Here is a 27,601-nt window from a genome sequence, read left to right as displayed (position 1 = left end):
TCAGACTGACTCAAATTCCCTCTGCCAAGCCATGTACTTCTGGCTTAGATTCTTTGCTGATGGCTTGGTGTGGGTAATCACATCCAGGAAATCAGATGTTGTGATTGTGTCCAGTTGGATCATGTGCAAGTTACTGTTACCTAAAGACGAGAGAATTTTATAAATTGTGTTACTGTTATCAAAAGACACTCTTTTATGTCCATGCCTAGTCCAACACTTAATGTAGGAAAACAACAGGCTAAATGTAGTGAGATAAATTAAAAATTGTAAAAATTGTACTTATGCTGAGAGCACAGATAATGACAGCTCTAAAAGAGGCCTCGAAATTAGAAATTTAGAGGGTTTAGAACTGTGGTTTAAAACTTTTCCAGGCAGGTATCAGAGCTCCACCTGCTGGAGTTAGATTGTTTGTTGCAGGAGTCACAGCCGGAAATCGGCATTTCCCAGATTCTCCGCTCAGAGCTGAGGTACCTGGCTGATGATTTTCAAGAGCATCGAAAATTTTCCTCACTGGTCTCATGGCTGCCTCCTTGCACACGAGTTTTATGTCTGAGCCAGAGTATCCATTTGTTTCCTGTGATGGAAATCAGAATGATACATTACAGCTCACAAATCAGACAGAAATGGAATTTACAGGCATATATATTGTGTATGGATTTATATGAAAATTTGTGAAGTCTATTGCTGTCTGAAATATATGTTTATGTACACACAGAAATAGACACAAATCTAATTTTACTTTGGTACTGTCCAAAATTAGGTAGCTTGTTATTCTTTGAATGCCTACAATACCTCATAGGACTAAGGAAAACACTGGGCATTTTCTTACTAAAGGCCAGCTTTCCATAGGTCAAATAAAACCCACCTTTCTGAGTCCATCCTCAGCTTTCCTGGTAATAAAATAAATGTATTTCCTTAGGAACCCAAAACTGAGCAGTATTGTCTCTGTAAACAGATGTAAGAATCTCAACTGGGTAAACTAAAATATTTAAATATATACTCTAATGCAAAACCAGCACAAGGCTGGGACCTTGAGCAGCCTGGGCTAATTGAAGGCGCTCCTGCTTACATATGGAGATTGGAGCAAGATGATCTTTGAAGTCCCTTGCAACCCAAACCATTCTAGAATTCCATTTCCAAAGAATCCAGGATGGGACAAAGGGCTGCATGAAGGAAGCTGGGGTATCTAGTGGATCTCTTTGCTGTATAATGCTCTTTTCTGCTGCAGCAGTGGAGCTGTGACAAACCCTCCCTACACAATTAACTGTTCATTACCCCAATGAATTGGAAGTGCTCTCAGCTTGGTGAGAACATTGATAAAATCTGCTGTTGCTGGAAGTCTCCCTGTATTTAAGGCTGGAAAGCTGGCCCAGCAGAGAGGACCAGGACACACCATTTTGCAAGGCAGAGACATGTGAAGCTGGCAATGCCCACATGCATGTGCCATGCTCAGCCCCATGTCCCACCCGTGTCCCTCTGGACCACAGGTGATCTGTGTGCCCAGCTCTGTGTGTGGCAGTGGCTGCTGTCCCAGCCCTCGGTCACTGCTGTGGCCCAGCAGCAGCTGCAGCAGTGCCCACCTGGCTCAGCAGGCTGTAATCCAGATCTGTCCTCAGCTTTACCCCGCCGCTGATGCTCAGACGGGGCAGCCAGTGTTGGATCATCACCCGCCTTGCCTCTTCGCTTGGCAGATCCACTAGGATCCTCTTCTCCAGCCGTCTCAGCATGGCAGCATCCAGCTCCCTGCAAGCAGAGGAGGAGAGGGAGCATCTCAGTGCGTCTCCGTGTGGAGACGTGGCTTTGACAGCAAGATCCTTGCCTGCAGCTGTGCCAATAAAAAATAAATAAATAAACAAACAAACAAATAAATAAAAGGGTTAATTATCCAGTGTATTCCTGTTCTGTGATATGCTACTTGTGACACCAATGCTAACAGTAACAATCAGAAGTTGTGGTTTCCATCCCTCGTTCTCGTACTCAGCTGCAGCATGTCTCATCAGCAACAACCTCTCCCTTTCCCCCTCTGCTATTAAGGAGTTACTACAAATTGCCTGTCTGGGGCACTCTCAGGACTAATTAATTGCTACCTAGTAAGGGATGCTCAGTAGGTATAAAATCCAGACTGAAGGTCTTGGATGTGAGGCCGTGCACTATGGCAGAAGAGGACACCAAACTGAGACTCCTTCTGCAATACAAATTATAAATATTTTAAAATATTTTTATTATTTATATTTTAATTTTTATTTTGTTTCTGTTTATTTATATTTTTATTACTATTGCTAACAGCCACAAAGAACATTATCCTTATGAAAAATATCACATGCAGGGTGAAGAGGCTGGATAAATACGTCAGTGAGCCAAAAACTCTGATTCTATCAACAACAACACTGGTTAGAATATTTTGTCTTAAAAAAGATAAGAAAAAGGTCCTGTACCAGTCTTTCTCTACTGGCCCCATTCAGTCACAGACTCCTTATTCAACTGAAAAATATTATTCAGTCCTTGTACCTAGGAAGAAAATCTCATCCAGGGGAAGCCCACTTCAAAGTTTCTTGTGCAGGCAGAAGAACAGAAGCCCTAAGCACCATTTCCACCTGCGCTGGCTGAGCACAAAGAACCAGCTGCTGGAGGGTTGTATCTGCAGCCTGGGACTGCAGACACACTTAAATAAATCTGCCATTATCTCCAGATCCCTGGGTGAAATATTTTTCCCAGCAAAGTCAACTTTAAAGCAACAAATGGAGTTTCTTGTATGAAACTGCCTTTTAGTTCACAGAAGTTCAAAGCCAGCTCAAGACGGATTTATAGCCCAACACCAGAGTTGCTTTCTGTCACCTTTGGTGATTTGTCCTTATTATTTTAATAACAAATTAAAATCTAATAACAAATCATGCTTTCTATGGCATAGCACATGATAAAGAAACCCAAAAATGGGCTCCCAAACCCCCACACAGGTGTCTGCCAGGCCTTAGCATGTCTGGCTGTCAGCTCTGCAGGAACAGAAGAGTCCCTCTCCCCAGAAATGTCTTGGCTTGGGAGACCCTTGTTCCATATATGCTGATCCAAACAATCAACAAAAATCAGAAAACCAGAAGCCCCAAGGAAAACAGGAATTCACTCAGATCCCCTGTGCTTCTAATCAAGGCCTCAGAATTAAATAACAGAATTTTTTAATCAACAGCTGTTGCCATACTGATATTATCATTGATATTTTCCTTTCACCTTCCAAATATAATTTTCATCTCAACTTCTTAAAATCACCTTGCTCGGCTGGAAAGAATTACTCTGGCTGATAACACTTTGCTGTTATTCACCCATATTAACACCCACATTAACACTATCTGCATAAATGGAAAAAAGCTCTCGGGGTTTTAGAGGTGCCCACACAGGTACTCTAAAAAGCCTTTGCAGGTGAAGGCCAACCACAATCAGCCTCTGCTAACAGCCTGTAAATCCTCCAAATGATGGCATTTTCCATCACTCCTTCTGCTTCAGGGCCCCCAAGAACAGAGCTTCATGGGCCCCCTTAGCCATGTTCTGTAAATAAGTCTCCAACAGAAGTCTCTGCTCTGCCCCAGCTGCTCTGTAGGCTGCCCCACACCTGTAGTGTTCAAAAACAGGGTGCTTTAACAACCTGGTCTAGTGAAAGGTGTCCTTGCCCATGTGGAACTAGACATGCTCTAAAGTCCCTGCCAACCTAAACCATTCTGTGATTCTATAATTCTATGGTTCTGTTTATCCAGAAGGTTACAGTGACCTGTTGGCTGAAGAGGGAAATAAAGAAACAATGTTTTTTGTTATCTTGAGTGTTTAGGTCCTTGCTGAATTGTTTTGTCAGTCATCAAATGTAAGGTTAAGTGACATTAACCAGAGCAGAATACAAAGCACTGAGCCAATCTAAATATTCTCTGAAACAACAGCTAATGGAAGTACTGAGAGTTGCTCATGAAAAGATAAACAAAGCTCTACAGATTCATAAGATGGATGGCTTTTTGCAATTAACATTAGGAGGCATCACAGATTCACAGAATGCTTTGGGTTGCAAGGTAAGAATCTATTGGTGTGCACCACAACTTCATCCATCCTGAGGGTAAGGATGAGAAGAAAACAGCACTGCAAGGAAAACTGAATTAAATGTGCTGATACATTAGGAAACTGTGCAATTAAGGATCTCTTTATTCCTTCACTAATGAGGCCTTCATTTTATTTACTTACATTCAATAATTTCAACAAGTAGTTTGTCAACAGAAACACCTTTCAGATGAGCAGCAGAAAGCAGGGCTGGGCACCAAGCACAGACTGAAGAGGAAGATCAATAGATGCAGTGCAGCTTAGGACAGTGTAAAGAGCTTTGTTTAGGCTTCTTTTCATTCTTCTAAAAGCAGCTTGATACTAACTTTTCCCCTGATCAATAAATATCCATGTTAAACAAATCTCTTGAAATCCAGCTTAACAAATGTTTGCAAGAGCACAGGGCTGTGCTGGGAAGCCACAACTTAGGTAGCAGTAGGGATTTTGAAATTTTGTTATGAAATATTCCTGTGGAGATGAAATCTGGGTCTGACAGTGGGGCTAAATGTCATCTAATACTCATAAAAATAGTCTGTAAATATATGGTAGGGATCCCAAAAGAGGTTGAAAACCTGCTGATCTCTCTGGAGGCAGATAATCCCAAATTTCTCAAGGCTGGAGAACCCCAGTGACATGGAAGCTCAGGTTTCCACCAGGCCTTCCATCCCCCTCAAACAACTTTCTAAGCATTTGTCCAATCCTTTCTTAAAGCATTTTCTCTGTGGTAGGCACACTTCCACCAGACAAGACAGAAAGTCCAAAATGAAGTTCTAAAGTCTCAGGTATAAAACTTTCAGAAGTGAACACCTCAGCTACCACTCTTGTCCCAACACAGACTGACAGCTTTCTTTCAAGGTAGGTCCCTCAAAACAGAAACCTTGTCATTTTGTCTCAACCTTAAAAAAAGATATCATTTTGGATGTTTCAAGGAAGCAATTTTGCATAAATTATAAAATGATCAAAAATCAAGTAAGTAAAATGCTCAAAACTGAATTCTGCATATTTCACACAACTTCCCAGAAAGCTTATGGTGTATGGCAGATACAGGGCAGCAAAACACATGCAGAAATCCCTCTGCATGGATAACTATTTCACAAGATAATTTAAGAGACCAGAGAATGGTGCAATGCACTGCTCAAAGCTTCTTCTAGAAGGGCAACAATGCTGCAATAATGTAAACATTTATAGTGTATCACTAACAAAGTGACAAATGTATTAATACTGTATTAATTCTATTTCAAACTTAACTGTCCATACAGGGAACAGCTATTTTCTTTTAGCATTTTCTTACACAACTGGAACAAAATTAAATTGAATTCAGCTCAGTTCCTTTTATATAGATACTGTAACAAAATGGGGTGGATTTTGCACTGATTTAAATTCATCAGTTTGTCCAAGACATAAATCCCTGAAACCAACATGCAGACTTTGCTATTATGGCTATTAAAAAGAAGCCCATGGTGGCTCTGTACTCGCACTTTTGGGCCAGGGTAGGGACCAGCCTAACTTGGTACAGCTAACTTCTACACAAATTTTAGGTGTTCACATGGCCATTCTCTCATTTAAACAGCCTGAAAACCCTGGATAAGACAAGCTAGGCTTACCTGCCACATGGGACCGATACAAAATATTACCTTTGAGCCTCAATTCTCAGGCAAAATCTCCACTTCTGCTGTGTAATTCTATCTGCCTATTCCCTGGACTTTTTCAGCCAGGCCTGACTAAAAGGGGATCAGCTGACAAGAGGAATAAAATATTACCACAGACTGTGAGAGAACATTTGGTGATATGCACAACCATTATGTGCATTTACACACCCAGTGACATTCAGACTCAAGACACTCCCAACAGTCTGCTGATCACAACCCAGAGCTCTCTAGTCACTAAGAGAGGCTTTTCCAACATTTGTCCCCATGGCAACTTGTAAGATTCAGCCAAAAATCACTAAACTTGAAAAACAAACCATGAATGAAGCCTGTGGCTTTGTGGGTGCAGAGCCCTCACCTCCCAGCTGGTTCTAGGTGCCTGGCTCTGTGTCTGTCACATTGTAGAGATGGGAAAGTGTCATCTCACTAAACAAAGCACCTTTAAGTCAAATTTCAAGTTTTGCCCCTTGAAATGCTGCTGAACTGCTGCTCACGTGAGGGCATTCCAGGAACACCTCCCATTGGGCTCCAAAAAACAACTCCCAGACCATGGCTTGAAGTTCCATGGAAACGGCACTGCTGTCTTCTCTAGTTCTGAACCCAAATCCAGTGCTCTTCTCTGTGTGAGAGGGGAATAGACCCACTTAGGTTCACGTGCCTTTAGGGACAGGGGTATCCAGAAAGATCTCAGTGCTGTGAGGAACAGCAGTTCCTCCCTTGAGCACTCACAGTTGTTTACACTACAAATGTTACCACCCTTCCTCATCCCCTCCAGCTTGTCTTGTTCCCAATACACATCCTGCCCAGTTTGAGAACCAACATGATGAAATTCCACAGCTCCAGTCTTAAAGTGCTTTTTCTTCTATACTAAACTGTGTTGAAGAAACCAAAGAATTTTGTCCCTCAACTTTTCAGAGTCACATTTGATATCAATAAAATCCAACATTCCTATTTATGGAGTATCCTTCTAAGCACCAAATGTTTTAAGCACCTTACAGTTCCAGGCTGAAAACCCTTCTTAGCTTAAACGTAGTAAATAACTTGCCTATAAAGTCAAATACTCCATTTTAAATATTAGCAGCTGGTACGACCAGCATATGTTGACTTTATTATGGATTATTCTCATGTGACACAAATAGCAAGAATTGAAGAGTTTAAAAGTAAAAGCTCCAAATTAATCTTTAAATGCTTTAACCAAATATCAAGGCTTTTTCTGCAAAAGTCTAAATAAAATCTTTAGCTGTGCTTAGAAGCTCATGAAAATGTATTCAAAATGTACTCTCTGGATATCTTACCATGGCAGATTGGAAGCTGCTAAAACAAATACAAGATCATCAGATCTGGCCAAGCCATCCATCTGCACCAGTAATTCTGTTTTCATCCGCCGACTTCCTTCATGTTCACCACTACCAAGATTCAGAGAAATATTATTTGCTCAGTGCATTAATCATCTTTATTTATACACTGTCATTCACAGCAACTGAATCCTTGTCACAATTTTGCCCCATTTCAAAACATGATTAAGCTCCATTAGCTAACATCTAAGCATTAAAATCAAGCCTTCTAATGGTTACTTATATGGACCCTTTTCAGAGCATTAAAATGAGGAGAATTCACTGAATCCAAAGAAAATATTTATTTTTATTTTTTTCTTCATGTTAATCTCCATGCAAGACCAAGATTCACTGCAAAATACCTAGGGCTCCAATTGATTGACTGACTGATATATAGCAGGGAACTCTTAGTTGCCATTAAATAAGTGGTGCATCTACCTCTTCAGGGTAGCATTTTTCTGTGAGTGAATGTGAAGTGGTCACAAGAAGATAAACTACTACTAAGTGCAACATTTTGCAAAATGTTCTACCAAAAGGAAAAAGAAAAACATGCCATACTGATATGAATTTAGAAATGGGGCAGAGACCACACAGAAAGAATCCTTCTTCAAAAAAACGAGAACTTAAGCAAAGTGCTAATAATGCTGGCCCTGATACAGGTAATATGCTTTGCAGAAAACCAGCTGGAACTCTTGGTTCCAGATGTGAAGCTCTTGGAAACTCCTGGATCAAGCCCAGGGAAAACATCAGGACCTTAGATGGTAATGGCTGCAGTTCAGGTTTAATGACTTATTTCTGCAAAGGCATTCAAACATCAATGCCAAGTCAGTATTAAATAAGTACATGTAAAAATAAGTAGAACATCTAGGATAAAAGTCCTTATTAGAATATATGACCCAGTGATGTTAATGAGAGCTTTTAAAATGTACATATGAAGGACAAATTTGGCTCACAATTTGAAACTATTAAGTGAGAAACTACAAGTAGCATCTTTACAATAGGGAATATTCTATTTACAAATAGTAAGCATAGAATATAGACGTACAATATAATATAAATAAAGTGATCATGTAATTCACTGTACATAAAATCCCCTGTAATGGGTTCCTAATCATTGTAAAGTATTTTTATATTTCTCCAGGATCTTTCCCATCCCTAACCTTTTTAATGTGTTGTTGGCTGGAAACTGTCTACATCTTGGATTCAAGTAACAACATCCTCCTGCTCCCGCAACGGGAGGTGCTGACAATGCCACCAAAATCTGCCACTAATGAAAATGCCATTCCACTGTGTACACTCCCTACTATTCTGCTACGCCTGTGTTCAAAGTGTCACAAAATAAGCTGCTTCTTACTCGCCTCTAACAATTCACCTGCTGTTTCCCTCACCACTGCCCTTTATGCCCACTTCAAATCCCTTTATGGTACAGCACAACTGGTTACAAAACCCTGCACCTCCCTCCTTCCTGCTGTCCCTGTAGCCCCTTGCAAATCCTCACACAACTGGTCTAGCTTCTCTGCTGTGACTGACACAACCACTACACCTCTCTCCTTTAATCCCCAAAGTGGCCCCACCAGTTACCCAGGAGCAGTGCCTCTTTGACTCATAACTGACTCCAGCTCATCCAAGAAAATTGTGGAAGGAGCGTGGTACCGGGCGAGCTCGAACAACACCTGTCAGAAAGAAGAGTAAATGCAAAAGAGAAACTAACACAAAGAAGGCACTAAAGTGAACTGGCATGGAAGATACATTAACAGCACCCACACCCCAAGGGATATCTGCTGGGAAAAAGCTCTGGGTAGGCTGGGGGTCCCTGAATCCTCTCAAAATCTGAGAGGTTTGTAAAGGAGATAAAAAGAACACAGCCTTGTAATCCTGTCTTTATGTGTAAATCTTTCTGTCTAAATCCTATCAGAGTGCCCTGAGAATAATGGGATAGAAGAAAATGATCCATCAGAGGATTCTCTTGTTACTGAGATTAAACATGTGCCTTTTGTTGTTGCTCCATTTGTACTTTTTTTAAAAATAAGGATTTGAGGAAAAAAAAATTGGAAGTCAGCTGAAGCATAATGAAAGAAAATGCACTAATTCTTTTGATAAGAATCAAGCACTCCTTTTTTTTTCCTGATCAAAACAATCATAAATTGCTTGAACAATCGTGATTTAAAAAAACCAAACTATTAAGTTGAAACAAAAAAAAGTGGATCTGCTTTTTGTATTACAAATTTTTATCTAATTTTCTGTAAACATGGAGAGGTGTGTGTTAGGAATAAGAAAACACTCTCAATTCTTCTTCAGTAAAGTGTTTTTTTGAGGTTTTAAATAAGTATCACTAACAGTATATATTAGTCCAGCATTTTTAAATATGAACACTTTAAAAAATCAAATTTCAAAAGACATATTATTTTCATCACTTTGAGCATGAAACACAGGGTTTAAATTATTTGCCCAGAGTAACAAGTAGACTATGATCAGTATACAATTTTACTCAAAATATAATACATAAAATATACAAAATCACAGAAACATCCTGTAGAACTGTGAAAAACAGGATGGGAGGATATGCCTCCAAATGGCCACAAATCCCATATATACTTCCCCCTCACCAGCCTCATGTGATTTTAGGATATAAAGTCACACAATACTTTTCTCAGAGGTCTCCTGATCCACAGTCTTACTTGACTTTTTGATTCTTCCGTAAGTTTAATTAAGGTAAAATGCCACAAAATCAATATCAATGCATGTGCTGCACCATGTTCACAAAAGCCTTCTGGATGATGGTGGCAGAAACCAGATTGTCCCTACATACTCCTACCACAAAAGAAAATTCCAGGAAACTACTGAAACAGATGTCAAGAGAATCAGAGATAGAGAAAGGGAATGTCAGAAGAAAAAGATACCATTCTAAAGGTCAAAGGAGGCAGGATGAGTAAATGTGCTGCAGCCATTGCCTACATTTCAAGACAGAGTAATAATGCCATCTGCACAGAACAGTTTGTTATGGCTGTTTCCAAGAGCTCTGCATTTACCTGAAGTGCAGCCCAAGAGATGAGGGTAAGGTAGGTTAAGGGTTTGTGGATTTCCACTGAGATGGTTGATGCTATGGAGAGATTCAGATGGGCAAGGATGCTACACCTGAACCCCTGAATTTTTTTGTACCATGCTGAGCCATGCACACTCCTCACTAGTTTATACACAAAAATGCTCATTTGCCAGCAAACTACCTTCCTTGAAACAGCATTACATCTGCATTTGACTGGAAGATCTTCATGACAAGGGAGTTCTTTGCCCATTTCGTGCCATGAAGAACTTGAGAATCTAAACTGTATTTTGTAGGGTGCCTAGGAGCCAGTCCCTGCAAAATGGATGTGAAGTGCTCTGAAGAGGTCACTAAGCACACACTAGTTTGGAACTCTGATTGTCTGACTCCTAATCAGGCAGCCAAAAATCTTTGCTGCCTTCAGAACATCTGCCCCATCTCACTTTACAGAACTGAAGGCCCACAGCAAGAATCCATTATGAGACTTCTGCAGAAGAGATAATATTCCTGCTTTCAGAACTAGGTATAAACAAAGTCTTTGTTTTATCTAAATCAGGAAATAGTATGAGTATCAGAGGAACACTTGTTTCCAGTTCTGTGCTGAACCCCAGTTCTTCAAGGAGGAACATGATGTTTGTTAAAATATAATGAATGAGAGATAATTCTTACCCGGACAAGTTTTTCCGAATCACCCCTCCACTTGCTGACAATGGTGGATGCTGATATGTTGAAAAAGGTTGTATTGCATTCTGTAGCAACAGCCTTAGCAAGCAAAGTTTTTCCAGTACCTACAAAAAACAGTGTTTGAGAAATTTACTCTCCAAAGGAATAAAATGCAAATGTTTTAATAAATCCTCCTCATCCTACTACCAGTCAGCTAAAAACAGTAAAAAGACTCAGAGATTGGTTTGGGTTGAAAAGGACCTTTAAATGCCATTGAGTCCAACACCCCGCAATGACCAGAGACACCTTCCACTATCCCAGGTTGCTCCAAGCCCCAATGTCCAACCTGGCCTTGGACACTGCCAGGGATCCAGGGACAGCCACAGCTGCTCTGGGCACCCTGTGCCAGGCCCTGCCCACCCTCCCAGCCAGCAATTCCCAATTCCCAATATCCCATCCACCCCTGCCCTCTGCCAGTGGAAGCCATTGCCCGTGTCCTGTCCCTGCATGCCTTGTCCCCAGTCCCTGTCCAGCTCTCCTGGAGCCCCTTCAGGCCCTGCCAGGGGCTCTGAGCTCTCCCTGGAGCCTTCTCTTGTGCAGCTGAGCACCCCCAGCTCTGCCAGGCTGGCTCCAGAGCAGAGGGGCTACAGCCCTCTGAATATTTTGTCTCCCTTTCAGGATTGTTTGGAGAAACTCAGGTAACACAGAACTGCAAATCCTGAAGTAGTGCACGCAGAAATGGTCAGATGCCTTCTGTGCAGGAACATCTAAACATTTCACAGAACAAATGGAGTTCATTGCAGAGACAGGCTTAGCAACCTGGCTCAGGTGGTTCTTGTGCCCTCTGCCCCCTTCCACCCACATCCTTGTGTCAAAGAAGGGCAGAGGGAGCAGGGAAGCTGCATCAACAAGGAAAACTTCCAGCTGGAAGACGGCAAAGCTTCTATCCCATTGCCAAAACAACCCTTAGAAACAGAATAAAGGAAGGGTATTTTTCACTGTGGAAGTAAGTCTAAGCAGATTTATTGACATATCATAGGATCATGCCAAATTTGATTAAAATGGTCCAAGATGAGTAAAACCAGAGACCTGAGTTTTTGTTCTCCTGAATTGTTAGTTTAAGTACTGTCTCTGCAAGATTCAGGTATAAAATAACAAAGGCTCATAAGAAAGGCAAAGTTTGAGTGTCAAAGATGGACATAATCATCCAACATTCTCTTCCTTTAATTTATGTACAGAACATGTTCTTTTTTAACCGTCTGATCTAATTAACATTGATGATTTATCCACGGGACAAAACAAAAGGCATTGACAAACACAAAGATGTGGTAAAAAGCTCTCCATACCTGGTGGTCCATACAGCAATAATCCTTTCCAAGGGGACAGAATGCCAGTAAACAGCTCTGGATACTGTAGAAGCAGAAAAGCAATTCAGGGATTAAAAATGTATAATCTAAAACTAACTGCAAGGGATTGTAGTCCTTACCTTCACTGCTCCTGGCACATTCAAGAAATGTTAAGAAATTTTAAGAGAGGGATAAAACCATACCAAAACAGTGTGACATGTAAGACACGAGTACTGAGAAAAATACAGTAATTATTATTTGAAATCTGATTTCAGTGTTCTGTTTTTTGGGTTTTTTTGGTTTTTTTTTCCAAGTACAATTGATGTCACATTCTCTTCTGTAAGTAATTTTTCATGGAATTAATATAGTCTAAATCCAGCACTTCTTACAATGCCAAAGGTGCCAAAGAATTGGACCTAACTTTTACAATTTTAATACTGAAAAGCAATTTTTCTATAGAAGAATGCATTTTCCATTTCAGATGGAACAGGAACAGTTTTGGTATGAAACAGGAACACCAACAATTCTAACACAAATAGCCTACAAAACCACAGAAATAAGGAGAACTCTAAAACACCACTGTAATTGCAAGGAAACAAGCTAATAAGCCCAACCTTGGTTTTCTCAAAACTATTTGGCACTTACTTTTATGGGGTAAACAACTGCTTCCTTGACTAGCCTTTTAGCTGCATCCAATCCTATAATGTCATCCCACTTCACGTTTGGCTTATGGAGATAAATGTCCTGCAACACAGATCACATCTTGTTAGTAAAACTCCTTCTTCAGTGGGATAATGACCTCTGGCAAAGTAAAAGGATCAACTCAGTGATAAAATAATAGTGCTGTATTATTTAACTCTAGGTGCCAGGGACCTCCTAGGAGGGAAGCACACTCAGCAATCACTTCCCCTCCAGGCCTCAGTTTCCCTAATGTGTTCCCAACAAATGTAGATGCTGAGCAGATATTCCTCAGATCTGTTTTCTGTTAGTTTGATTTAGGAACCAAACAACCTATCAAGAGCTATTGTGATATGAAGGTTCACCAACCCTAATATTTTGTCTCTATTGCTGCAAGTATTGGATGTTTAATAAAAGAAGTAAAAGCAATCATAGTGACACAGTGGCTCAAGTTTGCACCCATCAGTGGACTTCAGCAATACAAATTACATCTGAACCTTTGAGCTGAAACACCTTTTGACATTCATTTTTCCGTGAATTTTTCTTCCCTCTTTTTAAAATGTGTTTATTTTGTAGTCATGAGTTCCACAGTTCACTCATGTGCAATGTGAAAATACTTTGGGTTTTTTTAAAACTTGATGCTCAGTAACTTTATGGCTGCACCTGTTACTTACGTTATTACCTATTATAATGTTAATAACTATTACTTACATTATTACTCATGTTGTAACAGTAAAAAATTTTTATTTACTCCATGCTATGGAAGATTTTATATGCTGCAAGAGAAGCTGTGAGAAACTCTGCAACAGGAAGAAATTTCTCCCCTAAGCATCTATCAAAAGGTAGACGGTAATTAGTCTATGCCCTGAAACACTCACTAGATTAATTTCATTTAATTCATCAAACTTTCAAATCTTCTACGAATCTTTCCATTTGCCTTCATAATATTTTTTGGCTTTGTGTTCCAGGGGCTAATTGTTCTGCAAAAAATATATCCTCAGTACAAATACTCAAGATGAATTCTGCTCTCCAACAAAAATAGTCCGCACAGACTGAAGAAAAATTATGTGGTTGTATCCAAGGGGAAAAGTTGATTTAATACAATTAGAAAAAATTTATTTATATAGAGTAGATTAAACTTTCCCTTTCTATTAACAGTGAATTAAGATGAATTAGATTTCTGCTATTAAGTAGAGACTTCCATAACTGTTTCCAAATTAAATTAGATTGTGATATGAAATAGATATAACATGCTATTTATTTTTATTGATTTATACATTGTTGATTACCATAGCAACTAGGAACATACCATGATGGAGCACAATTCAAAAAGCACACCATAACAAAGGGAAAGAAATTTTTTTATTGTTTTTTTTTGTAAATGTAGCGGCAAGAACAATATTATTTTAAGGTCTACCATAACTAAAAGACCAGACAGGAATTGAAAGAAATGAGTATTTTCTTAATTTAAGGTTGCAAATTTCCTAAGGTATTTCTTAAGTTCTACCAAAACATCAAATGCAAAACTTGCGGACCAAGAATTTGGGCCATACACAGGCATAAAAATCAGTCTGCAAAAGTATTCCAGGCTTTTTAGAAAGATAATTATAAGGTTTACTCAAGCTGATACTACTCATGATGTTTATATGCAGAAAATTACAACACTACTGAACACTGTGGAGTTACGAATCCTTTGGATGAGTGACTCAGGACAAGAGAGACACCGAGGGGCTGGAGCGTGTCCAGGGAAGGGAACGGAGCTGGGGAAGGGGCTGGAGCCCCAGGAGAGGCTGAGGGAGCTGGGAAAGGGGCTGAGCCTGGAGAAAAGGAGGATCAGGGGGGACCTTGTGGCTCTGCACAACTCCCTGACAGGAGGGGACAGCTGGGAGGGGATTTGGGATCTTATCCCAGGGACCAGGGACAGGAGGAGAGGGAACGGCCTCAGGCTGGGCCAGGGGAGGCTTAGGAGCAATTCCTTCATGGAAAGGTTTATCAAACCTTGGCATAGGCTGCCTAGGACAGGGCTGGAATCTTTATCTCTGGAGTTTAAAAGCCATGTTGATGTGGCATTTGGGGACATGGGTTAGTGGTGGCCTTGGCAGTGCTGGGAAATAACTTGACCTGATGGCCTTAGACGGCTTTTCCAATCTAAATTATCCTCTGGTTCTAAACCATGTAGGAATACCAGGGTTTAATAATAATTTTAATAGATGCTATCTAGTAGCTACATTCAGAATTCAGATATTGCTGCTAGTGGCACCCTATCAACACTGATTACAGCCCTACGCCTGGAATGGAAACTTCACTTGAAGGGTGGAATCAAGGTTTCTCCCACCATATGATCACATAGTTTGTTTTAGCTATTATATTTAAATCTCTCTTTCCAGTGAAGTATTGTACTTTTTTTTTTGTACCAAAGAGGAAAGACATGACAGTCTGCACAGCATGATTAAATTACCTGCTCCCCATTAGAAAGGAAGGATCTTAATAATTTCCTCCAACTGTGCATCAGAAAGAAACATCATTACATGTAAAAAAATTATCTGTTGGCGAACTATGTGGAGAGAAAAATAACTTGCACATTCAAGAATAAGTACCATCAGTGACGGCAAAAAGAAACAAACAGCATTCCTAGATAACAAAGATAACCAACATCTCTCTACAGCCAACATGGAGATGTGCTCTTACTTTGCTTACAACCATTGCAAGTTCCCTCATCTCACCAGTCATGCCAATACAAGCACTAAGAGGTTTCAATAATCGTTCCTAAAAGAGAAAAACATATGTTCTTGTCAGACTGCAAGTACTTTTAGACAAATTATTAAGTATTTTCTAAAAAACTGATACACAGTAGTAACATCCAGTTTTAAAGCCGCAGGAATATGTGTAGTAACAAATATTTTGAAGTAAATAATATTTGTAGTAAGTCATCTTTTCCTCTGACAGAATCTAACCCAAATCAACCTTAAAATGAGCAGCTTTCTTATTGTACTTATAGTCCTAAATATGCCCTACATAGAATAAGAGGAATGAAAAATGTAACTGTAGGTCACTGTTTTGTCACATTCTCTTTTGGAAAAGCTTCTTCAGTGTAGCAAGTTGCCAGGCAGACAAGCACCATGAGAGCTCTGGCTTGTGTCTGGAGCGTCTACAGAAAATTTATCTCAACCATCAAAATTCTGATGTTTTCTCATCTGAGGCAAGTGCTAGAGACACACTGAACTGAAAGGAACCACTATTTAACTCCCAGAAGTTCAGCAGGTGTCTGCAATTTTTTTTGTTCACCATAAGGTCTCATTTTTATTTGTTGCCTGTTTGCATGTTCAGAATAAACAACTGCCATCAAATTATGACTATCAAGTATGACTGTCTCTTCAAGGAGGAAATACACCTCTTAGAAATCCAAGGCCTTTTTTAGCACTTGGGAAAAAAAAACAAAAAAACAGGGTTGTTGCAGTATTTTATTTTGTTCCTGGTTGTGCAAAACTCAGGTTCATATTGATTGGATAGAAATATGAACAGAAACACTTACTGATGGATCTGGATCATAATTAAGGCTGTTCAAGGGAATTCCACCTGGTGACACTCTGACAGCATCCTGAATCATCTTGTGAAAGTCAATTATTTGGCCCTAAAGGAGGAAAAAATATTGCTGTAGGTTCTACCACGGTGGTAGCATTACTCTTAAAAATACACAGGACCAAATTTTGCTTACAATTACAGCAGTGTGTTTCCTTACTGCATATGCAGCCTAATTATGGCAAAAACTGACCCCAAAAACTGTGGTAGCAATGGGGACAGAACACACAACTCAGTCAATTCAATAATAATTGCAGAGCCTTTCATTATCTCATTTAGGAATCCAAAATTTATCTTCTATCATAATTATTTACCACTGGGTTTAAAAAAAAAAATTCTTCTCTGCATATGTTTGAAATAGTATTTAATCAAAAAGTGCCTCCTATGCAAAGAATTATAAAACTTTTTTATACTAAATTATAAAACTGACTCTTCAGCTGACTATACAGAAACATTTTATATAAAAATAGACAAAAAAACCCTGCCATTTGATATTTTTGAAAACCTCTGTTTTTTTCTCCACATACATACTTCTCTGATGAACCATATACTAGGTTTCCACCAACCTTTCTTAGGTGAGAGCTGTCTCCTCCAGTTTTGCTGATTCCTGAGATGCTCAAGCCAAAATCAGATTGATCCAGAGTATCTCCACCATCATTATTCTAAAGAAAAATGTCTTTTAAAAAACAAATGTGTTGCCAAGTAAATGGACTGAAGATATTACACTATAGGTATCATTCTGTCTCCTCACATGGGCCCAGTTGAAGCTTCAAGAGAAATAACCATCATTTAAACACCACTACTCATTTTTAATTAAACTTCACTTGACTGGAGACAGTAGTGAAATCCATGGCTCTGGAGCTCGGCAGTGAAGTTACTTCATGTACCGTGCAGAAAACTGCATTGTACATAAAGAAGCACTTCTTACTAACAGTGGAAATGACAGGCCAAGTAAAAGGCACAGCATGTCAACTCAGAAATGAGGAGATATTTTAAGATTATGTTTTCACTTCACAGCAGTTTCTGTTGTAAAATCCAAAAGGCAATGTTTTGGGGTATTTTAGGGGCAGCAACAGGCCAAAGAAGAGTTCCTCTTGATGCAGAAATATAGCCAGGCCCTTAAAAAAGGGCTGTAATAGACACAGAGCTTGCCCAGCAACCTGCTGTTCCTGCTCCACTCTCTGTAAAGGGATGATAATCAAGTAGATTGCCCAGCAATCTCACCAAAATGAGACTCTAAAACCTGAACATTAGAGAGCCAAATTATTCCCCCAGTCTCAAACAACTTATGCACTGTGAAGATGCTTACAACTTTCTTCTTTATTTGTTTGTTTTGCTTTCTGGAACTAAAGGATGAATTGGTATTGGCATTGATATTATTGGTATTAATAGAAAACCTCTGCTTTCAGTATTGGTTGGATTCTATGCCTCCCTTTCCTCTAATTTTTGCCTGTGACTGCCTCCAAACTCATGGCCAGAAATTCTCTTGAAGTCTTGTACCTATAATCCTTATAAGCAGTGAAACCCATTAGTTGCACAATTACTAATTGTGTACTTCACATCCTCTTGCTGCCTACAGACTCCCCAGACAAAATCACATTAATTTCAACTGTAGTGCTGCCAAGACAAAACACATTTAAACCTGTCTAGGGCTCTCCTTGGTGGAGGATTTAGGTTTTGCTGTACTCCCAGGTGAAGGTTTTGACACTGGTCGTTGCACTGTCTGTTGTTTGACCCTTGGTACATTCTGAGAAGAAGTTGCTGTCCTAGAATTAAGAAAAATAATGCAAGACTTCCATGACTTGTTTTTTTTTTTTTTTCTCAAAATGCCAAAGATTAAAATCCAAAGCTCTCAAATTAAGCATTTTTATGCTAACTTTGCTCCCATTGAAGTTATGGTGTTAATTTCAACCACAGCAGAGTTCAATGCATACATTTTTCAAACACGTCACCCCACTTTATCCACACTGCCAAAGCTCTGTAAATTGTGTGCCTCCCTATCTGGGAAATAAGTCTCTAGTTTCCTCTAACACATACAGAAAAAATGTACCACACAGTCAGGAGCATGGCTCTAGGCTTTGGTACTCCTCTGGTATCACAACATTATCTTAACCATTCTGCATATTTGCTTTTACTAGGAGAATTTTCTGCCCAGAAAAACACCCCACACATATCTCTCACCTTCTTGCTCTTCCTCCACTTCTCAGCTGTTGTTTATTTTCTGCTGTGGCAAAATTAATATTAAAATGGAAAATAATTAAGGATATAAAAGAGGGCAATTTGCACCTTCTCTTCCTTTTAAAACACATGTTTAAGCAACAATAATGACCTTGGAAATAATAATGCATAAACAGGAACAGCCTGAGTATAAGCACTGCAAACTTACAAAACTTATGGAAAACAAACTGGTATTGGAGAGAGCAGTTTTGATTCAAAGCTTTTAACATTTTACCTCATTCAGTCTTTGGTTTCTCTGCTTACAGTTTAAAACCAGTATCATGTGCACAGTAAAATGGACACTGCCAGAAATTAGATTAATTACAATAATTTAATTTACCACAGAGAAAGCTTATTTAATGCTAATAATTTTTTTCATTGCTGAATTGGGAAATATGAATTCGCCTTACTCCTCTGAGGAGGAATCAAGTTCAACATAAGGAGACAGAATAAATGTCACACTGCAACAGTGGTTATCAAACTATGTTATCCTTTGCATTAATATAATTTGAAACAATTTCTGTCAAAGGAGAGTGTTTTTTCCACAAGATGTCAAGCTTGCAAAGCCTAGATGTGAACTCATAAAGCCAAGTGTTTTTATGCTACCAACATGTCCCTGCTTGCTCCAAAATGTGTCTCCTTTCAGTGCTCTCTGGAAAATGCTCTCACACTCATCATTCTCACACATTTGCATAAAATAATCCTTCCCAAAGAGCTCTTGCCCTGAAGGAGCTTGGGAACACAGTGTGTTTAGGGGCAGAAGAGCCCATGGAGCAATCTGTAATTTTGTGGGTGTATCTATAACACTTCCAACTGGAATTCAGCATGGAAATGACCAGCTTGTTACTGTAGGACTTGCCAAGAGTGCTGCCAAGAATTCAGCAGGAAGCAGGAATCACACCAAGGATTTTGTTTAGATATCCAAGTCTGGCCATGGGCACAATTTAGGGCATGGTGCAAACTATGTACAGTGCAGGAGAAGAGGCTGCTTATGCTTTAGGGGGAAAGGATGATGCCCCCCTGCCAGCATGGTCACAAATCAGAGCTTAGGAAATAGCAGACTACTCCATGCCCAAGAAGCTTTACTGACAAAAAAATTCATCATGAGAATTTTTAAGTGTCCAAGAGTGGCCTTTTGGGAATTCTTTTTCACTTGGGTTCAGTCTTGACTATGGCTCAGTTTGACTATGATGTGAGAAGGTGCTTTGTATTACATTTTCATTCTTGACTCATAACAAATCCTTTTTGTTTTGTCCTGCGGGCTGCTCTTCCTCTTTGCATTAACACCAATCCATAGGTTCCAGATGTACACGTCTTTTTTAAGAAAATAATCGCTAAACCCTTTAAGCTGGAAAGCACCTCTAAAACCATCCAGTCCAATCATTCCCTGACCCTTACAGTGGCCACCACTGACCCGTGAGTGCCACACCTATGTGTTTTGAACACTTCCAGGGATGTTGCTCCACCACTTCCTTGAGCAGCCTGTGCCAGGGTTTGACAACGATTTCCATGAAGAAATTGTTCCTAATGTCGAATCCAAACCTATATCCTTCAAGCTCTTAATCACTTATTCTCATACAATTTTTCTTGAGGCTTCTCCAAGTTACATTTTGTGTTCAAGTGCAAAACCATTCAGGCTCTCAAGGTCATAACAGGTCCATAATAATAAGTCTCATATTCTGATTTGCCTTATTCTCTACTGTTCATTTACTGTTCTCTCCCCATGAGAAGAGAGTGGATAAACACATCTTTGCTTATAAGCTGCAATGCCATAATGCTTTGTGCTTAGTTGATATTTTCCAGTACCAAAGCAGCTTTCAAATGACAGAAAAAGTTCCTTTTTATAAAGAAAGAAGGACAAGCAGAAGGGCTCAAAGCCGCATCTCTCAATTTTGGTCCTTGTGTGCTAAAACTAATTGTAAGGGTTGGAACATTAAATGCTGACATACATGACAAGGGCTGTGAGCATAGCAGGAAAATACACATTTTAGACTTTGGAAACAAAAGCTTTCTTTTTGGAACAGAGCCACATACCAGTGTCCAGAACCCTTTTGGTAATTTTAGGATACTTCTGAAATTTTACAAAATAGTAGCTTTCATATTCCATCAAAATTGTCTCAAGATCAATGTTGTCACAAACTTCAAAGCCTCGTAAACCTAATTTCGTCTCTTGTTCCAAAGCATTTGCAGCATCAACATATCTGGTAATTTAAAAACAAAGCAAACAAAGATCAAAAAACTGAGAGTCATTATCTTACTCCGATTTCTGAGAGAAGAAGCAAACAATGGCACTAGTAAGCATATAGTATCTTTAACCTGTGCACAAACCTATTTTTATAGAAGTATAAACTTTATTTTAATAAGCTTAAGTATTTTAAAATTATATAGTGTTTTTTTGTTTCAGAAACTGAAACAATTTGGCAAAGCAAACTGCGAGGATATCTCATACTAGTTTACCACTTACATCAGCCCAAGGCCCACACTGTCTATTCAGCCAATACAGGACAGAAAGATGCAGTACAGCAGATCAGATACACACAACTCCACAAGAGTAGAGCACTATTATATAAAAAACATACCCTTCCTCGATTAAATAATGCAAAATTAGAATGAGGAGATTTTTCCGACGAGCTTCCTTTCGCATCTCCTCCTGTGAATTAAGACAGAACTCTAGATCAAATGTAATATTCTCTTTATTGCTGTAAACAGCATCTAAATGTAGCCTCTGGAAACAAACAAATTAACACAACAGCATGTAAGAACTGTAAAACAACTCGCTGTTAATAAACACAAGGAAAGTGGTTTTCAATCTAATTTTTCTTACATGTTATCAGGGCTACTGGATGGGTAGAAACTTTTTTCTAGAGAAGAGAAAATTACTTTAGGGTTGAACATATAACTTACTTTCCTTACTATGGTTATAGCTTGTTCAGACTGCTGTGAATTTCAGGGCAGGACTCTTGCAAACCTCAATGCTTCAGGGCCTGTGCAAAGAAACTTTGAGCTCCATCCTGTTTTTGTCCTTCCCTTGCAACCAGAAACCTGTTCTCTGAGTCCTTGGAGAAGGGGAGCTGGTGAACAGGTCTGGGATCTGCATGACTCTACTACAAAGACCAGCTGCAACACTTGCTGACACCTCCCATTTCATAGGCCTTAACATATAAACAAATGAAACACAGACAGTGGAAGAATTAGTGAATTGGGATAACAAAAAACTTGCACTATTTTAACATAGGACTGACCAAACTCAGGATTCAACACGAAGGAATTTCAATATGGAGTCAGTCCCATGGACGTCTTGGCACAGACTAAAGAACCCAAGGTCATTCACAAATGGTTCAGCAATAAAAACAAGGCAGCAAAAAACATCCCTCATTCAGTGAAGCTTCATTTGAGAGAGTATCAGATGCAATATCAAGTAGACCAAAAGTGGCAGTGGAAACAGAATCATGCAAGATGATGGAATAAACCCTTACTCTGATGAAACATGCCATATATGCTCAGTGCCTGCAGAAAATTGAGATTTTCAGGTCCTAACAGAAGTTGCTACAATTAAAATCTCTAGAAATCAGCACATGGCCTTTGGTCTGCCTCACTGGGTCTTGTAACTGTGACCACAGGGAAAGTAGGTATGGCCAAACGCGCATTTAGGCAAATTGATGACTTCTCTTTCAGCTGGGAGGTATTGGGAGTTGGACTCGATGATCCTCATGGGTCCCCTCCACCTTGAGGTATTCTGTCTTTCCTTTGATTCTGTGATTACTTGTGAGGACCCAATGTGAACATGAAGAAGTAGCACTTCATGGATGGGGAAAGAGCAGCAATTGCTGTTGCTTGCACAGTACACACACACCCCGGGTCACACTGCACACAGTAAAGCTACACAGGCTCCTGCTTCCACCCCCAGTTTACCTCCCTTCTAATCCCAACCAAGCAGCATCTGCATCCACCCCCAAGAAAAAGCCCAGCCCATGAGTGCTGCCTGGTGACAAACACAGATTTCTGTCCTCTTCATGCTGCAAACAGAGCCCCACCATCTGTATCAAGGCTTTGGGCTGCTCTCTGCCTGTGCCTGGTGCACAAAGATGCCAAGGAACTACTGACCAAGGCTGATGTTTTTAAACTGCAGAAGATGTGCAAAAGAAATGTACATAGATAAAGACCATTTCTCTATTCTTTCCTGTCTCTTGGAAGAGAGAGCAATTATAGCAAACTGCTGATAGCAGAGAATAATTTATTCCAAAAATCAAAGGTGATTTTTGGGTGTAGCAAAATCAATTTACCTCTTTATGCACCATTCCCTTGCTTGGTTAGACCTCCCCCTGCTCTTACACAGTGCTGGGTATCACAGGGCGTTCCACTGCTAATTTCAACACTTGGGATAGCACCATGAGCTGTTTCATTTTAAAATAAAATCTGCCAGCCTGTAAAAAGTACTGGGTAGAACTGGAAAAAGTATCCCAGTCCAGCAGGTGTTTCCTGGACTTTTACTTCAGTCGTGGGGCCATCTAGTGTCAAGACTAAGGAAGAGCTGGGGTTTGCCCTTAACGTTTCCTGCAGAGTCAAAGTGTACTGACATTTCACACATTGCAAAAAAGATTCATAGAATGTTCATTCTGATCTACTAGAATAAAGGCTAAAACTGGCTGGGGAAAAGGGAAGAAATCATAACCCCTTTCTACCTTTACTACCCTTGATACCTTCCTGAGAGTGTGTTTCCAAAAGGAAGTTACAATTCCACTTCAGTGGTGGTACAAATATAATTTTTCTGAACCATTTTGGGGAGAAAAAAGTGTAAATGTTTTGTAGATAGGTAACTCTTGAATGAAGCGGGCTGGGTCCTGGGAGGTGCTGCAACAAGAAATGAAACAATTCTGAGAATTGCAAGGAGAGAATACACATACTCTGAGATTGAAAGGGTCTGTTCCTTCTTAATCTTTTGATATGCTGGTACTTGGAAAACAGATTTTGAATTGTTGTCCTTTTACCATTTCTCCTGGATGACCAGAATCTTCCATCGGGAAGGTGCAAGAAGGCAGCTGGACTCATCACTTGCTGAGATTCCCACCTGTACATGCTTTGAAATGCAACTGCTCCTGAAGGTTTATGATGAGAAATATTAAGTGTTGTGTTTGCTAACATATGAAAGGGCAAGGTTACACATACTTCTGAGTATTTAAAACACAGTATGCAAACAGAGTGGCTGCCACAGAAGACAAACACATCCAGTGTTTCATGTAATAAACATGGATTTTCTGATAAGAGAGGAATTGCCTCTGCCTGATGGACTGACAGGGTTCATGATCCATGCTTGGAACTTTCTTTGAAAAGAGTTTGTGCTCTGGCATGTCATCTGCTGCTGTTCATCCCCTTTTATTACTTCTGCTATCCCTAAAGCATTTTCAGGTCTAGTGTAAAAAGTGATACAGTGAATGGCAGCATCTCAAATAACTTAAGAACAGACTTGCTTTGGGCGTAGGGTAACATTGTGTCTACATGTGATCCACCTACTTCATCCTTGACATAGAAACATTCTTCTGGCTGCGCTGACCAAACAAAAGGACAAATTAATCTTTACATAGCAAAAGAACCCCATCTAAAAATGAGAAGAGAGTTTAGACTGAGAGGTCAATTCTGTCTTTAACCTTTATTAAGAAGAATGCAAACAGCAATGGCTGGTTTTGAGAAGGCAGACATGTGTCCAAAGAAAATTAAGCTGTTAATGTCAGTTGATCAACTGACAGTGACTTGTATTAGGCTGGACCTGAATAACAAAACTGAGATATCTCTTGTAGCCCAGTTCTGTGAGTTTTCTATGAAACAAAGAAAATTCAAGCATCTTTAAATCTGCAACTGTTACAAGTCACAAATCTGGAGAACCAGAGGCACATGGATCATTGCCTGACCAGTCCCACCAATCCCTTTCCTGCATTTCACTATTATTTTAGCACAATATTTTTTCACCATTATTTTAGCACATGCTCTTTCCACGAGGCAGATGAGCCTCTCTCTGTGTCAGTGGCACCAGAAGCTTTATCTGTTTCCTTAAGAGTTCTCTGCCCACCCTGGTCTGCTGTCCTGAGCTCCAGTTTGTCCTCTAGGGACAGACCCACTGCACTTATGTCCACAAAAAAACCTGCCTGCCACAATCCAGGCAGATGCTAACAATGCCCAGGGCTTCTGCTCTGCTTAGAGAGGAAATGGCAAATCTTACATAGCAAGAAAAATTGAGGAGTACTTACTAGTGCAAAGTTACTTAAAATTCAGTTTAGCTTTATAGTGATCTAGCCTTCCTGTTTAATTAGTATTTAGAATTGTATGTTGTTTATAGCCACTGGTATTTTAATAGATGTTTAAATGTTTAAAGCTTAATAAGCTTCTGTTCTTAAAAGAACAGAAAAACATATGTAATTAAATTTTCAATTACTATAGGGGATTTTGGGGTCCATGAAATTAATAAAACCTTAAGGCACTTACATGTGATCTTGTTTTAAGAACTAAATAGTTGAGCAGTTAACTAATTAGCTTCAACACTTACAGAGTTATTTTCTTTATTTCTACCCTAACAAAAGATTGGCACATATTCTTTTTGTTTTTCATTTTAAATTAAACTCTAATAGTTGTGCATCTTTAGATGCAATTGTTTGTTTAGTAATTTCCACACCTTTCACTAAAATGCATTTACATTCTTAATCAACCAAGTCTCTTGAGTAATTTCCTGAAATTAATGGACCTACTAAAAGATTAATTTAACTCAGTAACGTTTCATTATCATTTGACCCTATATATTCTGCATGAATACGTTTGTTGGGATGAAAAATAAAGAGCTACAAGAGTAAGTCATCATCTGGAGATCTTGGGAATAAAAACTATTCTGCTTTAGTGTATGCACTCTAAGGACATCCAACAGGGGCAGTCAGGATGTGTTCACAAAGATCTGTGATTAGGAATTCAGACAAGAGGCAGCCAGGTGGCTGTGCAATCATGTGCAATCACACAGGGAAAGCACTAACCCTAACACACATACAGAGCCCCTTCCCTCTTTGTCTCTGGGATCCCAGGATGCTGACAAGTATGGAGTTCCTCAAAATCAAGCTGGTACCTTGGGCCAGGACAGAGAGGCTTGATGGGCTCACCTAGTTTCCCTCCTCCCTCCACCACCCTGTATTCCCACAGCTTTTCATTCGCCATAGCCCTTTGGATATTTGCACCCTTGGCTTTCAGAAGGCTGAATGTTCAGCTCTTGTCTGGCTTGCGGACTGTACTTTTTTGAGAAGCACAAGCAGAGAATGAAACTGGTGAGTTTTAAACAATGTATAATTTGGCTGCTATTGAACAGAATTTCCCAGGACAAAGAAAGGGCACTTTGCCCTCTTCTCTCTTCCAAATTATACAATGCTGCTGCAAACAATAGAGTTGCCAAAGTTTTTCAAGGATTACAATAAGCTTTCATAATTAAAGACATGCAGCAAGCTCACCATAGAACTTATGACTAGGAACAAGAAGCAAAAAATCCTCTTGGCAGCTTCAGGTGGTTCTTAAAGTCACTAATCAAAAAAAGAGGCTCCAAACGTCTGCTCCTCTGTGAAACACAAATGACTCCCTCATCTCTACACCCAAAATATAGACTGTTATCTTCAGATCCATCGTGCCAAAAGCCTATGGACAATCCAGTTTACCAAAAGCACATCAAACCAAATCCTGTGGCACAGCAGGGAAGAGCTCTTGAGCTCCAGTTCCCATGCCCGCTAGGGTTTCTGCATTTACTATCCAGCACCATGCCTGGGACAAAGGCCATGCAAATCCCCACTGGTGAGGTTAAAAACCCTTTTTCTCCTTTTTTCCTGCATGCTGATGCTATTTCAATACCACACCTTCAGGCTCCATTCTCAGTGGCTGAGATGTGAATTCACTTTAGGGCTCCGAAAGAGACTGTGCTAGAGGATCCCATTCCTAGGTAAATATATCTGTCCTATTAGAGCTTCCTGAAGAGACGAAACTGAGGGGCAGGCATCAGTCTCTTCCCTCTGGTGACCAGTGATAGGATCCAAGGGAATGGCATGGAACTGGGTCAGGGGAATTTTAGGCTGGGTATCAGGAAAAGGTTCTTCCCCCAGAGGGTGGTCAGGCACTCAACAAGCTCCCCACTGAGTGGTCCAAGGCTGCCAGAGCTCCATTTGACAATGCTCTCAAGAACATGGTGTGAGTGTTGGGGCTGTGCTGTGCAAGGACAGGAGTGTAAGAACATGATGATCCTTGTGGGTACCTTCAAGCCCAGAACATTCTATGATTCTACAAGAGGCTGATGTAACACCTAAAGCTCAGTCTCAGGATCCCCCTCCCAGGACACCTCTTTTGTGAAGAATCCTGTCCTTTTCACTCTCAAGTGGGAAGAGGGATTGGTGTATGCATGCACAGCACCCAACAGCCTTATGGGAAAGGCTTTCAGCATCCCTGCAGCCTCTCTCCCTCTGGTGTAATTTAACCAGCAGATGGAACCAAAAGAACAGCATATGAAATTCAGCAAAATCTTGCTGTTTCTGGACTTTTTAGAGCAAGAACCATAGAATCATTGAATCACAGGACATTTTGGGTTGGAAGTGACCTTAAGACCATCCAGCTTCCAAGCCCTGCCATGGGCAGGGGCACCTTGCACCATCCCAGGTTGCTCCACACCCCCTCCAACCCGACCTGGCACACTACCAAGGATGGGGCAGCACAGCCATGACTTTTTGGAACAAGAGGGAGTGAAGGAAGGAATACGGATTGTCTCCTCTGGCCGTACCTACGGCTCGAGAAGCATTTAGAGAGTTGCTGTGGAAATCCGCGCCCGCCCCCGTCCCTCATGGCCAAGACCGTCCCCGCCGCCATGACACCACCTACCCGCGCATGCGCAGAGCGCCCGCCCCCCACCGTTAACGTGGCAACCACGACGCGCAAACGCGACGCGCAGCCACCCGCCCCGCCTCTTCTCACCGCTTCCCTCGCCTGGTGGGTGGTTCTCAGCGTCTGGCGGGTGAACTCCAT

The 27,601-nt window shown here is 40.3% G+C and overlaps 1 protein-coding gene across 1 annotated transcript; it reads right to left on the bottom strand.

The window, feature by feature from the left end:
- On the bottom strand, positions 1-27,601 carry KATNAL2 (katanin catalytic subunit A1 like 2). The gene is made up of 16 exons (XM_062513259.1): positions 27,551-27,601; positions 21,154-21,224; positions 20,609-20,775; positions 18,539-18,581; positions 18,000-18,123; positions 16,924-17,019; positions 16,311-16,409; positions 15,467-15,544; positions 12,746-12,844; positions 12,101-12,164; positions 10,761-10,879; positions 8,633-8,724; positions 7,013-7,123; positions 1,581-1,743; positions 472-574; positions 1-140 (listed from the first exon to the last, which is right to left on the bottom strand). The coding sequence occupies exons 1-16, from the start codon at positions 27,599-27,601 to the stop codon at positions 1-3; spliced, it is 1,620 nt and encodes a 539-aa protein (XP_062369243.1).

Source organism: Cinclus cinclus, chromosome Z (genome assembly GCF_963662255.1).
Source record: "Cinclus cinclus chromosome Z, bCinCin1.1, whole genome shotgun sequence".
Classification (NCBI taxonomy): domain Eukaryota; kingdom Metazoa; phylum Chordata; class Aves; order Passeriformes; family Cinclidae; genus Cinclus; species Cinclus cinclus.
This window is presented reverse-complemented; position numbering and strand designations above follow the sequence as displayed.

What these genes read in the sequence shown, in the direction of transcription:
- KATNAL2 (XM_062513259.1), bottom strand. Translation starts at nt 27,601, where the DNA reads ATGGAGTTCACCCGCCAGACGCTGAGAACCACCCACCAGGCGAGGGAA. An exon ending in CAAAAGGGTTCTGGACACTG is followed by an intron (nt 18,582 to 20,608) that starts GTATGTGGCTCT and finishes ATTTTGCCACAG; the next exon opens with CAGAAAATAAACAACAGCTG. An exon ending in ACAGCTCTCACCTAAGAAAG is followed by an intron (nt 16,410 to 16,923) that starts GTTGGTGGAAAC and finishes TTCCTCCTTTAG; the next exon opens with GGCCAAATAATTGACTTTCA.